The sequence below is a fragment of the Schistocerca gregaria genome, chromosome 5 (assembly GCF_023897955.1).
Source record: "Schistocerca gregaria isolate iqSchGreg1 chromosome 5, iqSchGreg1.2, whole genome shotgun sequence".
NCBI lineage: Eukaryota > Metazoa > Arthropoda > Insecta > Orthoptera > Acrididae > Schistocerca > Schistocerca gregaria.
The window spans coordinates 82,650,855-82,674,923 of NC_064924.1; the positions used below are offsets into that span (position 1 = coordinate 82,650,855).

Below are 24,069 nucleotides of genomic sequence, written 5' to 3' on the forward strand. Positions count from 1 at the left end.
AATAGAAAACATTAATGTGAGCGGTGAACCTCATATTATCTTTTTCAACGAACGTTATGTAAACTACACTGAATTAGTCAACGAAGTGCTAGTTCACGTCCAGAGAGTCTCGCTTAACCTAAGAATTAAAACACAAACTTGGCTTCTCGTGCTCTCGATCTCCTCAACCACAACGTGTAAAGAACGAGTGAGACCCGCTCCAAAACTAAGGGCTACGTTAAGGTACTTAAGTAGGCGTACCAAGCAGCGAAATGAACAACGGGTACTTACTACGTGCTTCAGAGCACGATACTTACAAGACGATAATACTTCAGAAGCTATCCTTTGCCAATGAAACTGAATGAAACGGAAAAACCAGTGACTAATTCATTATCAACAGAGTACTTCCTGCGTCATTACCACTACGGCTCAGTAACAAGACTTTAGAAAGACAATGGCTGTCCGTTCTTTAACTGCAGAAATTCGTGTGACGCAAGAGGGTGATGTGTACAGCTTTTAGAGAAACAAGCAAGTAAAACAGTGTGATATTGGCAGCCATGCGTCAGGAACATCACAACAAGATAAGGGGAGCTTCGCTCGTTGCAAAACGGGGTCTACTGAAGGTTGCCAACACTAACTGTGGCCTTTCGAACGATCGTCGTCCGTAATTACGAAATAGTATCAAATTAGAAAGTGAAACAAGCTTCAATTACGTTCTCACAGTGTCTCAGGTGATCTAAAGCGATCAGTTACTAAAATCACAAGTCGTAAAGCAATCGTGATGGGAACCAGTGAGTTTTTGTTAAAAGTTTAAAAGATCTCACCGTAGGTCGAAAACATTAAAACGATACTGAACTTCTGGTCAGAAGGACATACAGTTGGGAACAAGGAAGTTACTCAAATGAATAGTGAATATACGGGGCACGTTCAGAAAGTAAGTGTACTAGATTTTTATATCTTTGTAGTAAAGGGTATTTGAAAAGCAAATTACAGGACACTGTCGATACACTTGTTGACTATTTCTCCACATCATCGCTATCCCGTCCAACGCACGTGGTGAGCCGTGGATCAAACTTATCTGTGCCCTCCACAAAAAAATCTCTCGCCAGTTCCTTCCTCCACTTCAGAACCTCTTTCAGGAATTGCTCTTCGGGTGAAAATTTAATTACACTCATGCGTGCCTTCACATAGGTGAAAAGATGATAATGTGAAGGCGCCAAGTAAGGAGAGTGGGGGGATGGTTCAGTACACCCCAACCAAACGAGTCCAACAGCGCCTTGCTGGCTAGGCTTGTGTGAGCATGGGCGTTCTCGTGCAGCCAGCACACTCCTCTCGTAATCATTCCCCTCCATTTGTCTTGAATGCTCCCTTTGAGTTTCTTTATGGTCTCACAACATCGTTGTGCATTGATCGGTCCCGCCATGAGGCGGAAATTCGACCACAATGATGCCTTTTCGGTCCCAAGACACTGTTTCTTTTTTTACCCCGAAATCGTGGTTTGAATTTTTTGGCACATGAGGAATTGGTGTGATGCCACTGTGTCGACTGTCTTTTTGTCTCAGGCATGTAAGGAGCCACTCACGCTTCACCTCCAGTCACAACAGAGCTCAGGAAATCCTCACATTCCGTGTACAAATGTGTATGTCATTTGTATTAAAAACACTATGTAGTACTCAGTCGAGTTTATCAGTGTTCTCGCAAAGTAAGGGTTTCACTTTTCTTTACGTAATACAATGGAAATTGCAAAAAGATCGTGCAGTCTGGCTGTAGCCGTATTTTTACTTACGTTCCTCAAGCAGTAAACCTAAATAATCTCGTTTAATTCTTTTATCCTTCCAACAATTTCATTACAGCGCACATCTTCATTATTATAGCTCACAATTCCGGAAAGTAATTAAATTTAATGTGCTGGTACAGAAACTTCGCACTGCTACCGGTAGTTTGATTACATACAGCTAGTTGCTTATACCCCTAATTTTTGTAAACATGTTTTCTTGTTTATTGGTAATTTAATTGACTTATTCTTTCTATAGTATTACACTACTCATGAATGAAAAGTACATCATTTGTCGTGGTAGTGTTAGCTCTGGGCTTTGATGTGATAGGTGCCGTAATTTTATCAAGAAATTTTATCAATATGGTTGACTATTGTGGTGTGGGATTGGAATAATAAATGAAGCTCTTCAGGGGTTTTGTAGGATATGTATTAGAGATAGAAAGATAGTGGAACAGGAGGCGGAAAATAGCGCGCTTCACTTAGAAGGCTGGGGAAGATCTGGAACGGTTAAGGAGGGAGAAGGGTAAAGAGAGATGGGAAGCGGCAACAGAAGGAACGGGCTTAGAACTACATGTGACAGTTTTGTAGTGAATGTGAAAAATAAGTTTGATATGTTACATCAGTTAGAGACTCTAGAGCCTCAAGCAGATGCAGGTGTAGACAGTGAACAACCAACTTCCAACAGTAGATTGAAAAGTAAGAATGTAGGGAAGTTAGTAAAGAGAGAGAAAGTTTTGTTGTCAGGTAGTTTAGTTCTCATACCAGACGTGTTGCCCAGCTTTTTCAGAACGACCTAGGCTCCGCAAAACTGGTCACAAATGTTTTTGAAACCTAGTGCTGGTCTGGATCAGGTGACAGGGGATTTAGCATCACTTTGCAAAGATTTCATCAAGGAAAACAATGTGGTTATAGTAGGTGGGCCAGGTAATAACATGGACAGAGGTCTTGGGTACAGTATATAGTGTGACCTGGCAAAGATTGCATCAGCATCGAGACATGCTAGTGCTGAGTTTGTATCTGCTGTCAGGCGCCATTAACGATTTCAGTGGAGCTCTTCAGTCAGTTGAGTTAATCTGGAGATGGAATGGCTGCTTACGTCGGGTGCATGGTCACATATTGGCATGGTTCCTGTTGATTGTCTCAGTATATGGGATTATTCTAGGCATGGCCTTCACCTCAGCGGGAATCGGAAGGGAAACCTGGCTGAGCTAATGGCAGAAGATTTAAGGGAGGGAAGGTACTGTCATGAGTGATAAATTACCAGCGGGTACAGGAAAGCACCTAGTAGGGAGGATAGAACGAAACCAAGTTTTAAGAGAGGTTAACACAGAAACAAACCTTTTTCAGAAAAACAATATAATTCCAGAATATTGCAATCATCAGAAATCTTATTTCCACATAATACACTCCTGGAAATGGAAAAAAGAACACATTGACACCGGTGTGTCAGACCCACCATACTTGCTCCGGACACTGCGAGAGGGCTGTACAAGCAATGATCACACGCACGGCACAGCGGACACACCAGGAACCGCGGTGTTGGCCGTCGAATGGCGCTAGCTGCGCAGCATTTGTGCACCGCCGCCGTCAGTGTCAGCCAGTTTGCCGTGGCATACGGAGCTCCATCGCAGTCTTTAACACTGGTAGCATGTCGCGACAGTGTGGACGTGAACCGTATGTGCAGTTGACGGACTTTGAGCGAGGGCGTATAGTGGGCATGCGGGAGGACGGGTGGACGTACCGCCGAATTGCTCAACACGTGGGGCGTGAGGTCTCCACAGTACATCGATGTTGTCGCCAGTGGTCGGCGGAAGGTGCACGTGCCCGTCGACCTGGGACCGGACCGCAGCGACGCACGGATGCACGCCAAGACCGTAGGATCTTACGCAGTGCCGTAGGGGACCGCACCGCCACTTCCCAGCAAATTAGGGACACTGTTGCTCCTGGGGTATCGGCGAGGACCATTCGCAACCGTCTCCATGAAGCTGGGCTACGGTCCCGCACACCGTTAGGCCGTCTTCCGCTCACGCCCCAACATCGTGCAGCCCACCTCCAGTGGTGTCGCGACAGGCGTGAATGGAGGGACGAATGGAGACGTGTTGTCTTCAGCGATGAGAGTCGCTTCTGCCTTGGTGCCAATGATGGTCGTATGCGTGTTTGGCGCCGTGCAGGTGAGCGCCACAATCAGGACTGCATACGACCGAGGCACACAGGGCCAACACCCGGCATCATGGTGTGGGGAGCGATCTCCTACACTGGCCGTACACCTCTGGTGATCGTCGAGGGGACACTGAATAGTGCACGGTACATCCAAACCGTCATCGAACCCATCGTTCTACCATTCCTAGACCGGCGAGGGAACTTGCTGTTCCAACAGGACAATGCATGTATCCCGTGCCACCCAACGTGCTCTAGAAGGTGTAAGTCAACTACCCTGGCCAGCAAGATCTCCGGATCTGTCCCCCATTGAGCATGTTTGGGACTGGATGAAGCGTCGTCTCACGCGGTCTGCACGTCCAGCACGAACGCTGGTCCAACTGAGGCGCCAGGTGGAAATGGCATGGCAAGCCGTTCCACAGGACTACATCCAGCATCTCTACGATCGTCTCCATGGGAGAATAGCAGCCTGCATTGCTGCGAAAGGTGGATATACACTGTACTAGTGCCGACATTGTGCATGCTCTGTTGCCTGTGTCAATGTGCTTGTGGTTCTGTCAGTGTGATCATGTGATGTATCTGACCCCAGGAATGTGTCAATAAAGTTTCCCCTTCCTGGGACAATGAATTCACGGTGTTCTTATTTCAATTTCCAGGTGTGTATTAACTCATTCAGTTGTGAATGTCAGCTATCTTTATTGCATAAAAATATTCGAGGACTAATGAGAAAAAAATGATTTAATTATCTGCATTGATGAATTAGTCATCAAACCTAGTTGACATAGTCTGCTACTCTGAATATTATGTGACCACTGGTATAGACGTGTTAAGTGTTACAACATTTAGGTTATCATCTCCCGTTTGTAGAATAGAAATGGACAAAGAGCAGTTGCCGCATTCATCAGAAATAGTTATAAATTTAAGAACCTAAATAGTCATAAATTTTGACTAGAGCAGCATATGGAAGCATGTGCAGCACAAGTAGAATTTAATAATAAGTTGTTCATAACGGTGAGCGTATGTCGAGCACCTGCTCTACGAGTCTATTTAACAACAAAAAACAATGAAATAGTGGTAGTTGCTGATTTTAACGTTTATTTTCTTACAAACTCTCCCAGCAAGAACCTATTAAAGTTGGTAACAAGTTAGTGACACTATAATTCGATTTAATTGTTACAGTAAACTTCCCAGCTCACGAACAGCGATTGATACTATCTTAATACAAAGGCCTAATGAACAAAATTAGATTACAAAGGCAATAGTCAATGGTGTCTCCGAACGTGACAAGCAGCTCCTCTTTTTAAATGTTAATAATGAACAGGATCTGTTAAATCTGAATTTGGGAGGCTTGTCAGTAAGCATAAAGCTGATTATTTTAGGACACTCTTCAAAGACATGGACTGGAGTGATGAATGCAGCTCTAATGCCAAGAATGAATAATAGAATACTTTAATTAATAATTAATTTGTCTTACTTGAACACTATTTTTCCAAAAAACTAACCCAGATTAGACCAAAGTCTACAAAGAAACCATGGATCACTCACGGAATAAAAGTATCATGTGAAACAAAAAGGAAATTGTATCTGTCTGTAAGAAACAGCTCTAATGTTAATGTTATAGTGCATTACAAGACATACTGCAAAATATTAAAGTTAGTAATGTGGACATCAAAGGAAATACATTACAAGAAGAAGATAGAAGCATCAGATAACAAAATAAGGACAAGATGAGATATAGTTAAGGAGGAGTTTGGTAGAACCAGACTAGAAAAGGACAAATAGCGTTAACAGTAAATGATTCATTGTTAAGAGATATGTGCAGTGTTGCAACACTATTTAACAAACATTTCAAAACCGTTTCTGAAAAGATGGTGTTGTCACGTTCAGTAGACGCTGCCATGGAATACCTCAGACCAGACACGTAATGTCACTAACATGAATATGACCCTCGCTACCCAAGCTGAAATAATGCCCATCGTCAAACCTTTAAAATCAAAAAAATTCTAGTGGTTATGTAAAATTCAATAAAGTTAATCAAAGTGTGTGCTTCTGAGATTAGCAACGTATTAAGCTATCTTTCTAGCCAATCGTTTATAAGTGGAACATTTCCTGAATGGTTGAAATATGCGCCAGCCGTAGTGGCCGAGCGGTTCTAGGCGCTACAGTCTGGAACCATGCGACCGCTACTGTCACAGGTTCGAATCCTGCCTCGGGCATGGATGTGCGTGATGTCCTTAGGTTAGTTACGTTTAAGTAGTTCTAAGTTCTAGGGGACTGATGACCTCAGAAGTTAGGTCCCTTAGTGCTCAGAGCCATTTTTTTTTAATTATGCTGAAGTTAAGCCTTTGTTTAAGTAAAGAGACATAGAAACATAGCCAAATTTCCTTCCAATTTCACTTTTGCCGGCATTCTAAATTTCAGAAAAGGTAATATACAGTCGGCTTCTTAACCATCTGACAACAAATAATATACTATTATCCAAGTAACAGTTCGGAGTTCTAAAGTATTCTAATATTGAGGTGGGCATCTACACATACCACACTCAGTGAAAATGTTCTTAATGCATTAGACAATAAATTATAGGCTACTAATATTTAGTGATCTATCAAAGGTATTTGACTGTGAAAATCACAATAGCCTCTTAAGTAAATTACACTCCTGGAAATTGAAATAAGAACACCGTGAATTCATTGTCCCAGGAAGGGGAAACTTTATTGACACATTCCTGGGGTCAGATACATCACATGATCACACTGACAGAACCACAGGCACATAGACACAGGCAACAGAGCATGCACAATGTCGGCACTAGTACAGTGTATATCCACCTTTCGCAGCAATGCAGGCTGCTATTCTCCCATGGAGACGATCGTAGAGATGCTGGGTGTAGTCCTGTAGAACGGCTTGCCATGCCATTTCCACCTGGCGCCTCAGTTGGACCAGCGTTCGTGCTGGACGTGCAGACTGCGTGAGACGACGCTTCATCCAGTCCCAAACATGCTCAATGGGGGACAGATCCGGAGATCTTGCTGGCCAGGGTAGTTGACTTACACCTTCTAGAGCACGTTGGGTGGCACGGGATACATGCGGACGTGCATTGTCCTGTTGGAACAGCAAGTTCCCTTGCCGGTCTAGGAATGGTAGAACGATGGGTTCGATGACGGTTTGGATGTACCGTGCACTATTCAGTGTCCCCTCGACGATCACCAGAGGTGTACGGCCAGTGTAGGAGATCGCTCCCCACACCATGATGCCGGGTGTTGGCCCTGTGTGCCTCGGTCGTATGCAGTCCTGATTGTGGCGCTCACCTGCACGGCGCCAAACACGCATACGACCATCATTGGCACCAAGGCAGAAGCGACTCTCATCGCTGAAGACGACACGTCTCCATTCGTCCCTCCATTCACGCCTGTCGCGACACCACTGGAGGCGGGCTGCACGATGTTGGGGCGTGAGCGGAAGACGGCCTAACGGTGTGCGGGACCGTAGCCCAGCTTCATGGAGACGGTTGCGAATGGTCCTCGCCGATACCCCAGGAGCAACAGTGTCCCTAATTTGCTGGGAAGTGGCGGTGCGGTCCCCTACGGCACTGCGTAGGATCCTACGGTCTTGGCGTGCATCCGTGCGTCGCTGCGGTCCGGTTCCAGGTCGACGGGCACGTGCACCTTCCGCCGACCACTGGCGACAACATCGATGTACTGTGGAGACCTCACGCCCCACGTGTTGAGCAATTCGGCGGTACGTCCACCCGGCCTCCCGCATGCCCACTATACGCCCTCGCTCAAAGTCCGTCAACTGCACATACGGTTCACGTCCACGCTGTCGCGGCATGCTACCAGTGTTGAAGACTGCGATGGAGCTCCGTATGCCACGGCAAACTGGCTGACACTGACGGAGGCGGTGCACAAATGCTGCGCAGCTAGCGCCATTCGACGGCCAACACCGCGGTTCCTGGTGTGTCCGCTGTGCCGTGCGTGTGATCATTGCTTGTACAGCCCTCTCGCAGTGTCCGGAGGAAGTATGGTGGGTCTGACACACCGGTGTCAACGTGTTCTTTTTTCCATTTCCAGGAGTGTAGAATATTATGATGTAACAGGAAATACTGAAAATAGTTCAATTTCTGTCTAACAGTTAGGAAGTAAATGTATCACTACAAAGAAACATGAATTAAACTTTCAGGCATCACCCAGGTGCAAACTAATTACATGTGGCGTCCCACAGGTTTCCATCATTGGGCCCTTGCTTTTTCTTGTGTACATCAATCATCTTTCACCACTAACTTGCTAGATGCCAAGTTTGTTTTGTTTGTAGATGATACAAACATTGCAATAAATAGAAGATCAAATACAGTCTTAGAAATATCGGTTAATGAGATCTTCACGGAATCAATAAATGCTTCCTAGTCAATTCTTGGTCACTAAATATTGAAAAAAAAAACACTGCGTGCACTTCAGAACTCTTAAGAGATTTCCCACTAGTACATGCGTAAAACATGTTGTCAAAGAGATAGAAGAAGTGGGACTTGTTAAATTCTTAAGATTACAGCTTGAGAATAAATTCAACTGTGAACAGCACACCACAGAACTGTTGAGACATGTAAACAAATCTTTATTTCTAATGTGATTGTCGTCAGATGTAGGAGATGGCATATGCTTACTTTCATTCCATAATCTCGTGTGGGATTATTTTTTGGGGTAATTCATCAAGCCAAGCTAAAGTTTTCTAGCTGTAAAAACTTGTAGTCAGAATTATTTGAGGTGTGAATTCAAGAGCATCCTGCACAGACTTGTTTGTGAAACTAGGGATATTAACTACTGATTCCCATTACATTTATTCATTAATGAAATTTGTCATTAAAAACAAATCTCTTTTCAAACTAACAGCTCAATTAATGAAGTCAATACTAGAAATCAGAATAATCTTCACAAAGATTTAAAGCCACTCACTTTCGTCCAAAAAGGTGTTAACCTTCAGGAATACACATTTTCAATAACTTGCGAGCAGCCATAAAAAGTTTAACTACCAATAAAGTTCAATTTAAAGGGAGACTAAAGGTTTTATTAGTGGCCCACTCCTTGTACTCCAGTGTTGACTTTCTTAGTAGAAACAACTGAAAAAACTTATTTGTGTGTGTGTGTGTGTGTATTTTACTAGTAATATAAAATAATGCGAATATTACTACAATCTTATTTCTGTAAAAATTCAGTGCTGTATTGCGATTATTGCAAATAACTGTTGTAAAATGATTCTTTTACTCAGTTTTTATTACCTCGTAAATGGAAAGGTGCTTAAAAAAATTTTGGACCAATGACAATCATTCCACTTGGGATCTGTTTAAGGTACATTAATACATTCGTTTTCCCTTGTAAATATTTTTGTGTGTTCTTGTTCTTCTGCATGTTCTACATCCTGGAGGGTCTCCTAACTATGGTTCAACTGGAATAAATGGTACATCTAATCTAGTATAATGATGTGACGTCCATAATCGTCGTTAGTGAACTATCTTATAAGTCTGAATGTTTTAATTAGATGTTAAATGACGTCAATGTATTGAAAATAATACGTTGATTATCGTTTGACAGTTCTACTCTTACAACTTTATATGTTTACAAAGATTAGACAACTGAGCAACGATATTATTTTGCTAACTAAATTTTGTTACGATTATCTTTGGTTGTTGCATATGTGATTTCCGACTTATCCTTTTTCATGTTCTAAAAGAACACAACCACAAGAACATGACTACAACGATGATGTTTACGTATACTCGTTAGCAAGTTTGCTGTGCCACAACATGAAAAGTTGCAGCCTGATGACATATTCCAGCAGGTTAGGGAACCACACCACCGGCCTTAAATGTCTTTTAATTTTTAGATGAAAAGTTTTCGGATAGGCAGTTTGGACGAGATGGTCCTGTTCGATGGCCCCGACAATTCTCTGGCCTCATATCACTAGACGTCTTGCTGTGGAGGTTTGTAAAGGATTTGGTATACCGAACCAAGGTAGAGACCGACAGTACTTCAAGGCACACATTCGCAAGCATGTTACCATGGAGATTTTGGATCTTGCATGCAGAGAAACGAAATTCCGATTAGACATTAGTATAGTTCTAAGGTATAGTATAGTTCTATAGTATAGTTCTAAGGGTTCCTCCGAGCCATAATCCGCACGTAGTGGTCATCCACTGCAGCAACAGACCTTGGGCGGCGTGAGCGAGCTATGTCTCTCTGTATCTCATCCATGTCCGAACGACATCGCTTTGGTTCACTCCGAGGCGCCTGGACCCTTCCGTTGTTGACACCCCTTCCTGGCACAAAGTAACAATGCGGACGCGATCGAACCGCGGTATTGACTTTCTAGGCATGGTTGAACTACAGACAACACGAGCCGTGTACCTGCTCCCTGGTGGAATGACTGGAACTGTTTGGCTGTCGGACCCCCTCCGTCTAATAGGTGCTGCTCATGCATGGTTGTATACATATCTGGGCGGGTTTAGTGACATATCTGAACAGTCAAAGGAACTGAGTCTGTGAAACAATATCCAAAGTCAACGTCTATCTTCAGGAGTTCTGAGAACTGGGGTGATGTATACCGGGTGATCAAAAAGTCAGAATAAATTTGAAAACTTAATAAACCACGGAATAATGTAGATAGAGAGGTAAAAATTGACACACATGTTTGGAATGACATGGGGCTTAATTAGAACAAAAAAAAGTTCACAAAATGTCCGACAGATGCACGTCGTTTGGTGATGATCGGGCGTTCAGCCGCCACTTTCGTCATGCTTGGCCTCTCAGGTCAACAGACCTCAGTCCGTGCGATTATTGGCTTTGGGGTTACCTGAAGTCGCAAGTGTATCGTGATCGACCGACATCTCTAGGCATGGTGAAAGACAACATCCGACGCCAATGCCTCACCATAACTCCGGACATGCTTTACAGTGCTGTTTACAACATTATTCCTCGACTACAATTATTGTTGAGGAATGATGGTGGATATATTGAGAATTTCCTGTAAAGAGCATCATCTTTGCTTTGCCTTACTTTGTTATGCTAATTATTGCTATTCTGATCAAATAAAGCGCCATCTGTCGGACATCCTTTGAAGTTTTGTATATTTTTGGTTCTAATAAAACCCCATGTCATTCCAAGCATGTGTGTCAATTTGTACCTCTATATCTACATTATTCCGTGATTTACTCAGTTTTCAAATTTATACAGACTTTTTGATCACCCGGTATACATCACCCCAGTTCTCAGAACTCCTGAAGATAGACGTTGACTTTGGATATTGTTTCACAGACTCAGTTCTTTTGACTGTTCAGATATGTCACTAAACCCGCCCAGATATGTATACAACCATGCATGAGCAGCACCTATTAGACGGAGGGGGTCCGACAGCCAAACAGTTCCAGTCATTCCACCAGGGAGCAGGTACACGGCTCGTGTTGTCTGTAGTTCAACCATGCCTAGAAAGTCAATACCGCGGTTCGATCGCGTCCGCATTGTTACTTTGTGCCAGGAAGGGGTGTCAACAACGGAAGGGTCCAGGCGCCTCGGAGTGAACCAAAGCGATGTCGTTCGGACATGGATGAGATACAGAGAGACATAGCTCGCTCACGCCGCCCAAGGTCTGTTACTGCAGTGGATGACCACTACGTGCGGATTATGGCTCGGAGGAACCCTGACAGCAACGCCACCATGTTGAATAATGCTTTTCGTGCAACCACGGGACGGCGTGTTAGGGCTCAAACTGTGAGTAATAGGCTGTATGATGCGCAACTTGACTCCCGACGTCCATGGCGAGGTCCATCTTTGCAACCACGACACCATGCAGCGCGGTACGGATGGGCCCAACAACATGCCGAATAGACCGCTCAGGACTGGCATCACGTTCTCTTCACCGATGAGTGCCGCATATGCCTTCAACCAGACAATCGTTGGACACGTGTTTGGAGGCAAGCCGATCAGGCTGAACACCTTTGACACACTGTCCAGCGAGTGCAGCAAGGTGGAGGTTCCCCTGCTGCTTTGGGATGGCGTTTTGTGGGGCCAACGTACGCCGCTGGTGGTCATGGAAGGTGCTTTAACGGCTGTACGATACGTGAATGACATCCTCCGACCAATAGTGCAACCATATCGGCAACATATTGGCGAGGCATTCGTTTTCATGGACGAGAATTCCCATCCCCATCATGTAAATTTTCTGGACGACTTCCTTCAGGATAACGACATCTCTCGACTATAGTGGCCAGCATGTTCTCCAGGAATGAACCCTATTGAACATGCCTGGGATGGACTGAAAAGGGCTGTTTATGGACGACATGATCCAGCAACCAGTCTGAGGGACCTACGCCGAATTGCCGTTGAGGAGTGGGACAATCTGGGCCAACAGTGCCTTGATGAACTTGTGGATAGAATGCCACGACGAATACAGGCATGCATCAATGTAAGAAGACGTGCTACTGAGTATTAGAGGTATCGGTGTTTACGGAAATCTGGACCACCACCTCAGAACGTCTCGCTGTATGGTGGTACAACATGCAATGTGTGGTTTTCATGAGCTATGAAAAGGGCGGAAATGATGTTTATGTCTATCTCTATTCCAATTTTCTGCACAGGTGCCGGAACTCTCGGAACCGAGGTGATGCAAAACTTTTTTTGATGTGTGTATATATAGTGTGAATTGTTCAGCGGAGAATTCCGAGCATCCCTTAACGATATGTTTGCCCCAGTTATGTTACCAACTGAACTAGGCTAGAACTCGAATTCTCTTTATATGGGTTGGGTGTCCTAGTCGCGTTCTAATAATGGTAGCCGAAAGTCTTCTCGTAAGATGATTGTGAGTGTACCAAAGTGCATTGTGTACGTAGGGGTTCTCTCGCTTTAAGACGTTTCCGTCGCCTGTTGTTTCATAATGACTGACCCTTGACCATGAGCTTAAATTCTGATCAGATTGCATTACGAACAACTGTATGTTAAACCTTGCCGGAATCGTGGAAATGTCTACTTTTATTTAGTCTACGAATATTACATCTTAGCTGAAATGGGGGCTACATATGCATGAACGTTTAAGAGAAACCGAACTTTTTCTAGCTTTTTTCGGCCGTGTCAGCTTCAAGGACACATAAGAATCAGACTGTAATTAGGAGAAAAATTTATTTTGCACAATTTAAATATACAACTTCGTTCTATTCACAGGCGAATTTTCATTATTTTCTGGTTACCGGTACTTGATTCATCGTTATAATATCAAACGAAAGACGCTATGATTCATGTTACCGCTGTAGCTATTGCGACGGAGAAGGCACTAGTGATAAGCAGGAACTTTCGTTGGTTACATTCTGTCGTTACTAATGAATACTTCTTGTGTTTGTTAGTTAAGAATCTGGAAAGCCAGTGTGTTAATTTCTGCAATATACGCGTGGCTGTGGTGGGGCGCCTTATGCACCTGTTCATCGCCCAAAGACGGCCACTCCGTAGTCGCTTTCCAGTATAGCATTACCGCGTTCAGTTTTTGTTGCCAGTGAATGGAAATAATATGGGAAATAACAAATACATGCTCGACATGCAAGCTGCGGGCTGGCCGGTGTGGCTGAGCGGTTCTAGGCGCTTCAGTCTGGAACCGCGTGGCCGCTACGGTCGCAGGTTCGAATCCTGCCTCGGGCATGGATGTGTGTGGTGTCCTTAGGTTAGTTAGGTTTAAGTAGTTCTAAGTTCTAGGGGACTGATGACCTCAGATGTTAAGTCCCACAGTGCTCAGAGCCATTTGAACCATTTTTGCAAGCAGCTCACGATAAATGAACATTTTATAGCACATTTCAACAGCAAATAGTCGATTAGCAAGAATAAATTTTGCAGTAAACAATGGCGACTGAAATAAAATCTACCTTAACCACTTTCGCTGTTGGCTGAGATCTCACAGCTGCTATTTCAATCGTCTCCTTGGATGTTATGTGAGGAAACTGGACTCCTTGCGCATAAGTCTCAAAGGTGTACATTCCTCACTGAATTCCTCCAGACACTTTGGTGAACACTTTCCAGAATGGAGCGACACAACTGTAAAGTACCATTTATTTTAAAATTCTTGTTTTTCATTACTACCTTCTTCTTGACAAATGCCTAAATAAATTCGACGGCGTTCATCTCGCAGTGGGGTACAGCTAATCACAGATGTTTAATTTCCTTGTCCACTGATCGTAATATACTTCCCAAAAGGTATTTCTGCGCCCTTAAGAGCAGTCGTGAGTGTCCCAATAAGCTAGCTTAACTAAATTCCTCATTTGACATCGTATTAGACGAAAGAAGGGTATTATTGCTTTTCGCTCATTCAATAACAGAATTCTTTCTCCGTATCGTAGACGGATTTCGTGATACTGGATTTATCGTCGTGTGATATCGAGCCTGATCCAAAACAATCACAGATCTGTTTCCCAGTTTTTCGGGAACACTCCTAAACCACTCTTCGTAGTGTCTGGCATTCATTTCTGAATGATAATCTGCACTTCCTTCTTGTCCAATAAAAAATAGGCCAGCATTTTGCACGAACCTATCTTCGTTCCCAATGTGGCACATCATAATCCTTTTTCCAGAATCGAACGGTATTTGAATTCCTCCTCTCCAGTCATTCCACTCTTGAACACTTCCTCTGTGACAATCGTATACATTGCCTGGTGCATAAGGCATTTTTTGTTCCTGTCAACCAAATTTTACCGAATGATTTGCACCACACCAGCTCTGATTAGAGTAATAAATAGTCCATCCAGTGTTGCGAAAGTGTCTTATTTCCCGCTAGAAGACGTTTCTTTTTCCTGCTACTTGGTTATTTTCCATCAGCACAGGTTTTTTGTTGAACTTTGTGCATCTGAAGCCAATTATCGAATAGCGCGCCAAAGAGTTGTTTCATTCTTATCAGCAGTAGCTGAGTGGTGCCGGCACGGTAGCTCAGCGTGTTCGGCCAGAGGGCTGCTCGCCCTTTGCAATAAAAAACTGAGTAAAGGAAGCGACGATTAACTTGAATGGATGTCTTGTGACGTCCGCCCAGACCAAACGCCACGAACAATACCGAACAAAATGTAAAAACAAAAAAAAGTGGCCAGCGCGACAGAATGTCAGTCCTAAATGCCCGGGTTCGATTCCCGGCTGTGTGGGACATTTTCTCCGCTCAGGGACTGGGTGTTCTCGTCCTAATCATCATCCTTTCATCCCATCGACGCGCAGGTCGCCGAAGTGGCGTCAAATCGAAAGACCTGCACCCGGCGAACGGCCTACCCGACGGGAGGCCCTAGTCACACGACATTTACATTTTACTCTTATCAGGAAAATCTTCCACCTCATTCTTCAACTTCTACAACACGGCCACCACTGTTGGAAACTAATTTTCCACTTAGAAGTCGTGGATTTTTCTTATTATGACTCCTTGTGTAAATTAATCCAATACAAACATCTGTCACCTGCCAGAACTCTTTCTTACTTGCTCTGATACGGAACTGCTCGCGTGCTGTTCTTTTTCGGCCTCAAAGTAACCATACGCGGCTGATCACCATAGACTTTTCACAATTCCGGAAATGATGCATGGTTTCACAGAAATACAAGGCAACCAATTGTGTTACGAGCACTGTCTCACGAATACACAACGAATAGGAGCACGATTGTTTCCTATCTGATGGGAAGTCGTGATGTAAACACTGCAACAGCAAACAATGAAGTGGAAATACTGTTCAGAGGTCCGGCAACATAGCACACGCGAGCACGCGGCGCATATAAACGCAAAAGGAAATAAATTAAAGATGTGGTATAAGTGAAAGATGTGATATTAGCGCTTTGTTAAGATTTACATGGCAGTTGTGGAAGGCCACAACAGGGCTTACACTTTTCGTCTTGTTAATTTGTAGCAACAATAGGCAAATTGCAGCAATCTACGCCCATCATTATTAGGAAAACACGACTAATTGGAAACCAACGACAATTCGTCTGAAAGTTGAGTATGGTTGCACCTTGGAAGACCCGGCTGCAACAAGGGAAGTAGCCACGATTATTATTATTTTATTATTATTATCAATTTTATTGTGCCTTGTGCATCTTCCATTTTAGCGAGTTTTAACAGGTTCTTTTACTTTTTATTATTCTGATGATGGAAGCTTGTCTTCCGAAACGCGTCAATCTTTGTGTTTTACACTATAAACAAGTGGTTGACCCGATATATACACTCCTGGAAATTGAAATAAGAACACCGTGAATTCATTGTCCCAGGAAGGGGAAACTTTATTGACACATTCCTGGGGTCAGATACATCACATGATCACACTAACAGAACCACAGGCACATAGACACAGGCAACAGAGCATGCACAATGTCGGCACTAGTACAGTGTATATCCACCTTTCGCAGCAATGCAGGCTACTGTTCTCCCGTGGAGACGATCGTAGAGATGCTGGATGTAGTCCTGTGGAACGGTTTGCCATGCCATTTCCACCTGGCGCCTCAGTTGGACCAGCGTTCGTGCTGGACGTGCAGACCGCGTGAGACGACGCTTCATCCAGTCCCAAACATGCTCAATGGGGGACACATCCGGAGATCTTGCTGGCCAGGGTAGTTGACTTACACCTTCTAGAGAACTTTGGGTGGCACGGGATACATGCGGACGTGCATTGTCCTGTTGGAACAGCAAGTTCCCTTGCCGGTCTAGGAATGGTAGAACGATGGGTTCGATGACGGTTTGGATGTACCGTGCACTATTCAGTATCCCCTCGACGATCACCAGAGGTGTACGGCCAGTGTAGGAGATCGCTCCCCACACCATGATGCCGGGTGTTGGCCCTGTGTGCCTCTGTCGTATGCAGTCCTGATTGTGGCGCTCACCTGCACGGCGCCAAACACGCATACGACCATCATTGGCACCAAGGCAGAAGCGACTCTCATCGCTGAAGACGACACGTCTCCATTCGTCCCTCCATTCACGCCTGTCGCGACACCACTGGAGGCGGGCTGCACGATGTTGGGGCGTGAGCGGAAGACGGCCTAACGGTGTGCGCGACCGTAGCCCAGCTTCATGGCGACGGTTGCGAATGGTCCTCGCCGATACCCCAGGAGCAACAGTGTCCCTAATTTGCTGGGAAGTGGCGGTGCGGTCCCCTACGGCACTGCGTAGGATCCTACGGTCTTGGCGTGCATCCGTGCGTCGCTGCGGTCCGGTCCCAGGTCGACGGGAACGTGCACCTTCCGCCGACCACTGGCGACAACATCGATGTACTGTGGAGACCTCACGCCCCACGTGTTGAGCAATTCGGCAGTACGTCCACCCGGCCTCCCGCATGCCCACTATACGCCCTCGCTCAAAGTCCGTCAACTGCACATACGGTTCACGTTCACGCTGTCGCGGCATGCTACCAGTGTTAAAGACTGCGATGGAGCTCCGTATGCCACGGCAAACTGGCTGACACTGACGGCGGCGGTGCACAAATGCTGCGCAGGTAGCGCCATTCGACGGCCAACACCGCAGTTCCTGGTGTGTCCGCTGTGCCGTGCCTGTGATCATTGCTTGTACAGCCCTCTCGCAGTGTCCGGAGCAAGTATGGTGGGTCTGACACACCGGTGTCAATGTGTTCTTCTTTCCATTTCCAGGAGTGTATTTTTAACATTGACATTCACAACCACGACCTGTCATCCAGTATGGATAAAATCAAAGCCTTCGATAACGCTTCCACACTGCCGCCTAATGAACAGACTACGTGCGACCCGGAATATCAGACCAGCTGTGTAAAGGGTGGACTGAAGACTTTCTAGCAAAACAGAACAAAGATTGTAATTCTTAGCTGGGAGAAATCTTCAGATGGTTCAAATGGCTCTGAGCACTATGGGACTTAACATCTGAGGTCATCAGTCCCCTAGAACTTAGAACTACATAAACCTAACCAACCTAAGGACATCACACACATCCATGGCCGAGGCAGGATTCGAACCTACGACCGTAGCGGTCGCGCGGTTCCACACTGAAGCGCCTAGAACCGCTCGGCCACAGCGGCCGGCAATTTTCAGACGTAGAAGGAAATTCGGGCGTACACTAAAGGGTTGTTATACGACAGCTACTTTTCACAATATGTACAAGGGCGTGCTGGAAAGTAATGCCTCCGAATTGTTATCTGAAAACTCTTAAATATTTACAAATAAAACAAACGTTCTGCGTCTTTATTCTTCACATCTACATATTTGTAACCCTCTGCCGCTAGAAGAGAATTGTAGGGTGTAATATGGCGGTGTGCGATGTAACTGTGTCGGTGCGTTAGAAACGAGATGCTGTAATCGAGTTTCGAATTCGAGTTCGTCCGCAAATGGGGCACCTTCTCCTTCAGCAGGACAATGCCGCAGCACACACGAGGGCTGTGACATCTGCAGCAATCCGACTCCTTGGGGTCTCAGTCATCGATGATCAGCCATACAGTCCCGAGTTGGCACCATCCGATTCTGATATGGTTCCAAAACCTAAAGGACACCTTCGAGGACTTTACCTAGATAGTGATGAAGTGCTGTAAGCAACGGTATCAACATACGAGTCTGGCGTCTGGAGAAATGTGTTGGTCGCCGGTGTGAGTCTACTGTGAAATTAGTATGTAGATGTGAAGAATAAAGATGCAAAATGTTAATAACGTTTGTTCTAAGCAAAAAAAATTAAGGGTTCATCTATAAAAAAAATTCAGAAGCATTACTCTTAAGCACGCCCTTGTATAAACGAGTTAGTGGATAAAGTCGTAAGTCCCATTACGGTTTTCGCTAATGTTGCGTAGTACACAAATAAGTCTGACCGCTAGAAAATGGTGGCAGAACGCAGGATCGACGCTCGGTGCAGCGTATGGTGTTTGACTTTCAACATAAAGAAACAGAAAGTACTGCGCACAGTCAGGCGGAAATGTATGTCTGCGCGATTAGCAGAACAATCACCGGAAGCCGTCACATCCATAAAATGTCTCGGAGTATCCGTACGGAGCCATTTAAACTGAAGGGGCAACCAATAAGCTGTTTCCTCCTACGCATACTGCGAGGAGAGGCCACGAACGTAAATTTAGAGAAATTCGAGCTCAAACGGAGGCCTACTGATACAGTCATTTTCGAAAGGATCTTACTCCAAAACTTAAGTTTTCGGGGACCACCGAAAACACTCTGTGGGTGAGAAATTGGAATGTAACAGGATGGGATTTCCAGCTGTCAGTAGACTGTTTAGGTTTTTATGTTGGTAACGCCACGTAGCATTCTGTATGAAAATCACTGGCTGTGCTGTGTGCAGTCTGTGGCTAGTTTGCATTGTTGTTTGCTATTGTAGTGTTGGGCAGTTGGATGTGAACAGCGCCTAGCGTTGCGCAGTTGGAGGTGAGCCGCCAGCAGTGGTGGATGTGAGGAGAGAGGTGGCAGAATTTTGAGAGCGGATGATCTACACGTATGTCCATCAGAAAGAGTAAATTTGTAAGACTGGATGTCAGGAACCGATAAATATATTATGACTTTTGAACACTATTTAGGTAAATACATTGTCTAAATCTTTCATTTGCTAAGTACGCCTATCAGTAGTTAGTCCCTTCAGTAGTTTGAATCTTTTATTTAGCGGGCAGTATTGGCGCTCGCTGTATTGCAGTAGTTCGAGTAACGAAGATTTTTGTGAGGTAAGTGATTCATGAAAGGTATGGGTTATTGTTAGTCAGGACCATTCTTTTATAGGGATTATTGAAAGTCAGACTGCGATGCGCTAAAAATATTGTGTGTCAGTTTAGTGTTGATCAGAACAAGTAAAGAGAGAAATGTCTGAGTACGTTCAGTTCTGCTCAGCTGTTTGAAAATCAAATAACGTAAGTGATTTACCAGCACAGTAATTCATTAATTTCTCTAAGAGGAAGTTTCATAGTGAGAAACTGGAATCTAACAGGATGGGCTTTCCAGTGTTTAAAGAACAGAGTGAAGTGAATATTTTGCCATTACTGCGGTTGCTAAGTTTTGCAATTTCTTTGAAAAAGTAAGTCTAAAATCTTGGAATATGGTCCTTTTTTTCACGAAGTAATTCATTCGCTTGATGAAGTTACGTTTCTGGTAATGTTTTAAGTTTTTCTTTTTTTTACGCAAATATTTTCACAGTATTGTTAGTCTAATCAAAGTACATACAAAATGGTTTCATTGGTCATCAACATCGGCAGCACGCTTACTTACAGGCCATTTATTGGAAATATCTATGTTCGTGCCGAATATAAAACCAAATAAACTTTGTATGTCTTATATTTTACTCCTGTTGGTAGCGACGGGTCAAGCATAAGGCTTTTCAACATTAAAAACAACATACACTTTCGGAAATAAAAGATTCTTGGTACGTGAACTACGTTGCAACTCAGTACTAGATGCCATTTTACATCTCACAAAAATGTTCAGAAATATGAACAGTTCAACTACCGGAACCTGAACGTAGCTCATAGTGGATTAGGTATTCAGTAAATGGCATGCGAAAATGATCCCCATTGGAAGGGTATTACTGCAGGGAGTGAAGCCCTTTCAAAAATGACTCCACTGTCGCAAAAACACGTCCACAATGTGTGGAATAAAGCCCCTCTCATATAGAAAGATGCATCTATATACATAAAATTGTAGTGTAATGAATATGTAATGTACTGAATCGACTGTGAGAAAGCTAAGTGGCAAAGACGTTCTCTGAGAGACTCTTATGATAATTATATCGTTGACTCGGGATATTACTTTCTCTGTGGTTTACTCGTCACTAAGGGTAACAAGAGTATTCTATTTTTCTGTCCAAATCCTGGGTAAAACTCCTTTAAACGATTTTATGAACACGATGGGATGAATAATTTTCTTTTCTGGATAGAAGGTTGGAAATTGTATTTAATAAGTTTTTCCTCCATATGAAGTGTTGCAGAATCTGATACACGATCCTGCGTGCCACTACTATATGGGGAATTGTTAGTATGTCGATCGATGTTCATGTACACCAGCACTTTGTTGGATGCGAGATGGATTAAGTCTCTCGCTTGTGTAGATGTTCTCGGAACCTACTAAAGAAAACCATTGCAATTCCCAATACTTGAGGCCTCGATGCGGTTTTTTGCCTGGTTTTCCCGTTATGCATGCTCGAATGAGGAGGCAAGATTAAATCCAGGATTGTCTTTTTGTTTTCCAGGTTTGAGAACTGTAGTGGGGACACACACACACCATACAATACCATCATTCACAAACCAAATATTAAAAAGTGTTAATAGTTTATTGATATTATACATATGTGTTACATAATGAACAACTGTGGATAGAAGTTCATAATGGACCTTCAGTACTCTTCTGTACTCGTAGGGAGGCATGTGTAGTGTAATAAATATGTAATGTACTGAATCGACTGTGTGAAAGCTAAGTGGCACAGACGTTATCTGAGAGACTCTATGACAATTATATCGTTGACTCGGGATATTACTTTCTCTGTGGTTTACTCGTAACTAAGGGTAAATAGAGTTTTCTGTTCGCTTCTTTTGATGTTATGTGGAGAACTGTACAAGGGACACAATAAACCGTTATTATTTCATGAGAACAAAGGTGAGCGTCACGACCATTATTAGTATTTTTGGAAGTATTGAAATAGCAGAATTGTTTCAGATTGAATGCGACGTGTACGGGAAGAGACGTGGACAACAGCACTCGAGCCTGCAATCTCATGTCTACATCTACATCTTCATCTACATGATTACTCTGCAATTCAGATTTAAGTGCTTGGCAGAGGGTTCATCGAACCACAATCATACTATCTCTCTACCATTCCACTCCCGAACACCGCGCGGGAAAGACGAACACCTAAACCTTTTTGTTCGAGGTCTGATTTCTCTTATTTTATTTTGATGATCATTCCTACCTATGTAGGTTGGGCTCAACAAAATATTTTCGCATTCGGAAGAGAAAGTTGGTGACTGAAATTTCGTAAATAGATCTCACCACAACGAAAAAAGTCTTTGCTTCAATGACTTCCATCCCAACTCGCGTGTTATATCTGCCACACTCTCCCCCCTGTTACGTGATAATACAAAACGAGCTGGCCTTTTTTGCACCCTTTCAATGTCCTCCGTCAATCGCACCTGGTAAGGATCCCACACCGCGCAGCAATATTCTAACAGAGGACGAATGAGTGTAGTGTAAGCTGTCTCTTTAGTGGACTTGCTGCATCTTCTAAGTGTCCTGCCAATGAAACGCAACCTTTGGCTCGCCTTCCCCACAATATTATCTGTATGGTCTTTCCAACTGAAGTTGTTCGTAATTTTAACACCCAGGTTCTTAGTTGAATTGACAGCCTTTAGAATTGTACTATTTATCGAGTAATCGAATTCCCACGGATTTCTTTTGGAACTCATGTGGATCACCTCACACTTCCCGTTATTTAGCTTCAACTGCCACACCATACAGCAATCTTTTCTAAATCGCTTTGCAACTGATACAGGTCTTCGGATGACCTTACTAGACGGTAAATTACAGCATCATCTGCGAACAACCTAAGGGAACTGCTCAGATTGTCACCCAGGTCATTTATATATCAGGAACAGCAGAGGTCTCAGGACGCTTCCGTGGGGAACACCTGATATCACTTCAGTTTTACTCGAAGATTTGCCGTCTATTACTACGAACTGCGACCTTCCTTAGGGGAAATCACGAATCCAGCAGCACAACTGAGACGATACCACATAGGCCCGCAATTTGATTACAAGTCGCTTGTGAGGAACGGTGTCAAAAGCTTTCCGGAAATCTAGAAATACGGAATCAACTTGAGATCTCCTGTCGATAGCGTCCATTACTTCGTGCGAATAAAGAGCTAGCTGCGTTGCACAAGAATGATGTTTTCTGAAACCACGCTGATTGCGTTTCAATAGATCGTTCCCTTCGAGGTGATTCATAATGTTTGAATACAGTATATGCTCCACAATCCTACTGCAAACCGACGTCAACGATACAGGTCTGTAGTTCGATGGATTACTCCTAATACCCTTCTTAAACACTGGTGCGACCTGCGCAGTGTATGAGTAGTTGCTAAAAATATCCAGCCGTCTCTCCCAAGACTCTTCATACGCGCAACAAACAGCAATTCTTTTAACAGCGCTATCAGAGACAATTTTATCACGTTGTTACAACCTTTTACTGCGAGCGTAACACATCGACAACAGACAAACAAAAAACAGACAAACACATAAAAGAATCTACCACAAAATCTCCCCGCTATTAACTCAGTTTGCCTAAATTTGGGGTGAGACCCTTTTAAAAATGGTGGTATCAATTGTTCTTCCCGCGAGCAATTCAAAACTGAAATTGGCAAAAGAGACTCTGATAGTGGTACACAAAGTATCCTCGCGAAGTATAGGTATGGTTCAAATGTCTCTAAGCACTATGGGACTTTACATCTAAGGTCATCAGTCCCCTAGAACTTAGAACTACTTAAACCTAACTAACCTAAGGACATCACACAACACCCAGTCATCACGAAGTATAGGTATAGATGTGGAAATTATATTCGGGTGAGAGGGGAGAGGAAGTAAAAATAGTTTATGAGCCCCAGAACCGAGACGCTGCTACGCTTACCAAAAGATCAGAGCAGTGTAGAGCAGGTGGACAGCAGGTGCCGCTGTAGGAACTGGCGCCCAGAGACCGGCACGGTGACGGGGGGAGGGGGAGGGGGGGGGGGGGGGACAGGAAGCGGGCCATCAGCGCGCCGCACTCACCGCGGTCCGCTAGGGCCCCCAGCAGCAGAGGCAGCAGCAGCAGCGCCGCCAGACACCACGTCCTCACTGCGCCGCCCTCCATCGCCACTCCAACACTGACCGCAGGCCGCTCTGCCTGCTGCGCCGCCCCTGACACGGACCTCGCGGGTCAAAGACCACCACCTCCTCCTCCTCCTCCCCCCGCCAGAGCACGTCATGCGCGCCGCACGCCCAAAGGCGTTACTACGTCCGCGACGTACTGTGTACCACGCAAACCGTCCCACAGATAACGTCTGACAGACACTTGGTTCTCTTCCTGCGATTGCGCGGGTAGCCCAACGGCCTGTCGCGCTGGACTCTCGGACGCAGATGAACCGAAACGTGACTGCCGGGTGCTTAATAACGTTTTGGACCATCTTTGGAACGCGATGGAGCAGTGATTCTG

General features: G+C 44.4%; 1 protein-coding gene across 2 annotated transcripts in view; it reads right to left on the bottom strand.

The window, feature by feature from the left end:
- The window catches only part of LOC126272336 (uncharacterized), a 113,711-nt gene extending 89,937 nt beyond the window's left edge, over positions 1–23,774 (bottom strand). Inside the window, exon 1 of one of the 2 annotated variants that reach the window (XR_007549211.1) lies at positions 23,646–23,774. Coding sequence is in view for 1 of the 2 variants with exons in the window: in XM_049975119.1 (XP_049831076.1) it covers positions 23,646–23,727 (82 nt within the window). In the remaining variant the exon portion in view is untranslated. The remainder of the gene's footprint in view (positions 1–23,645) is intronic. The other variant, XM_049975119.1, reaches the window with a different exon arrangement.
- Between the last annotated feature and the right edge of the window lie 295 nt (positions 23,775–24,069).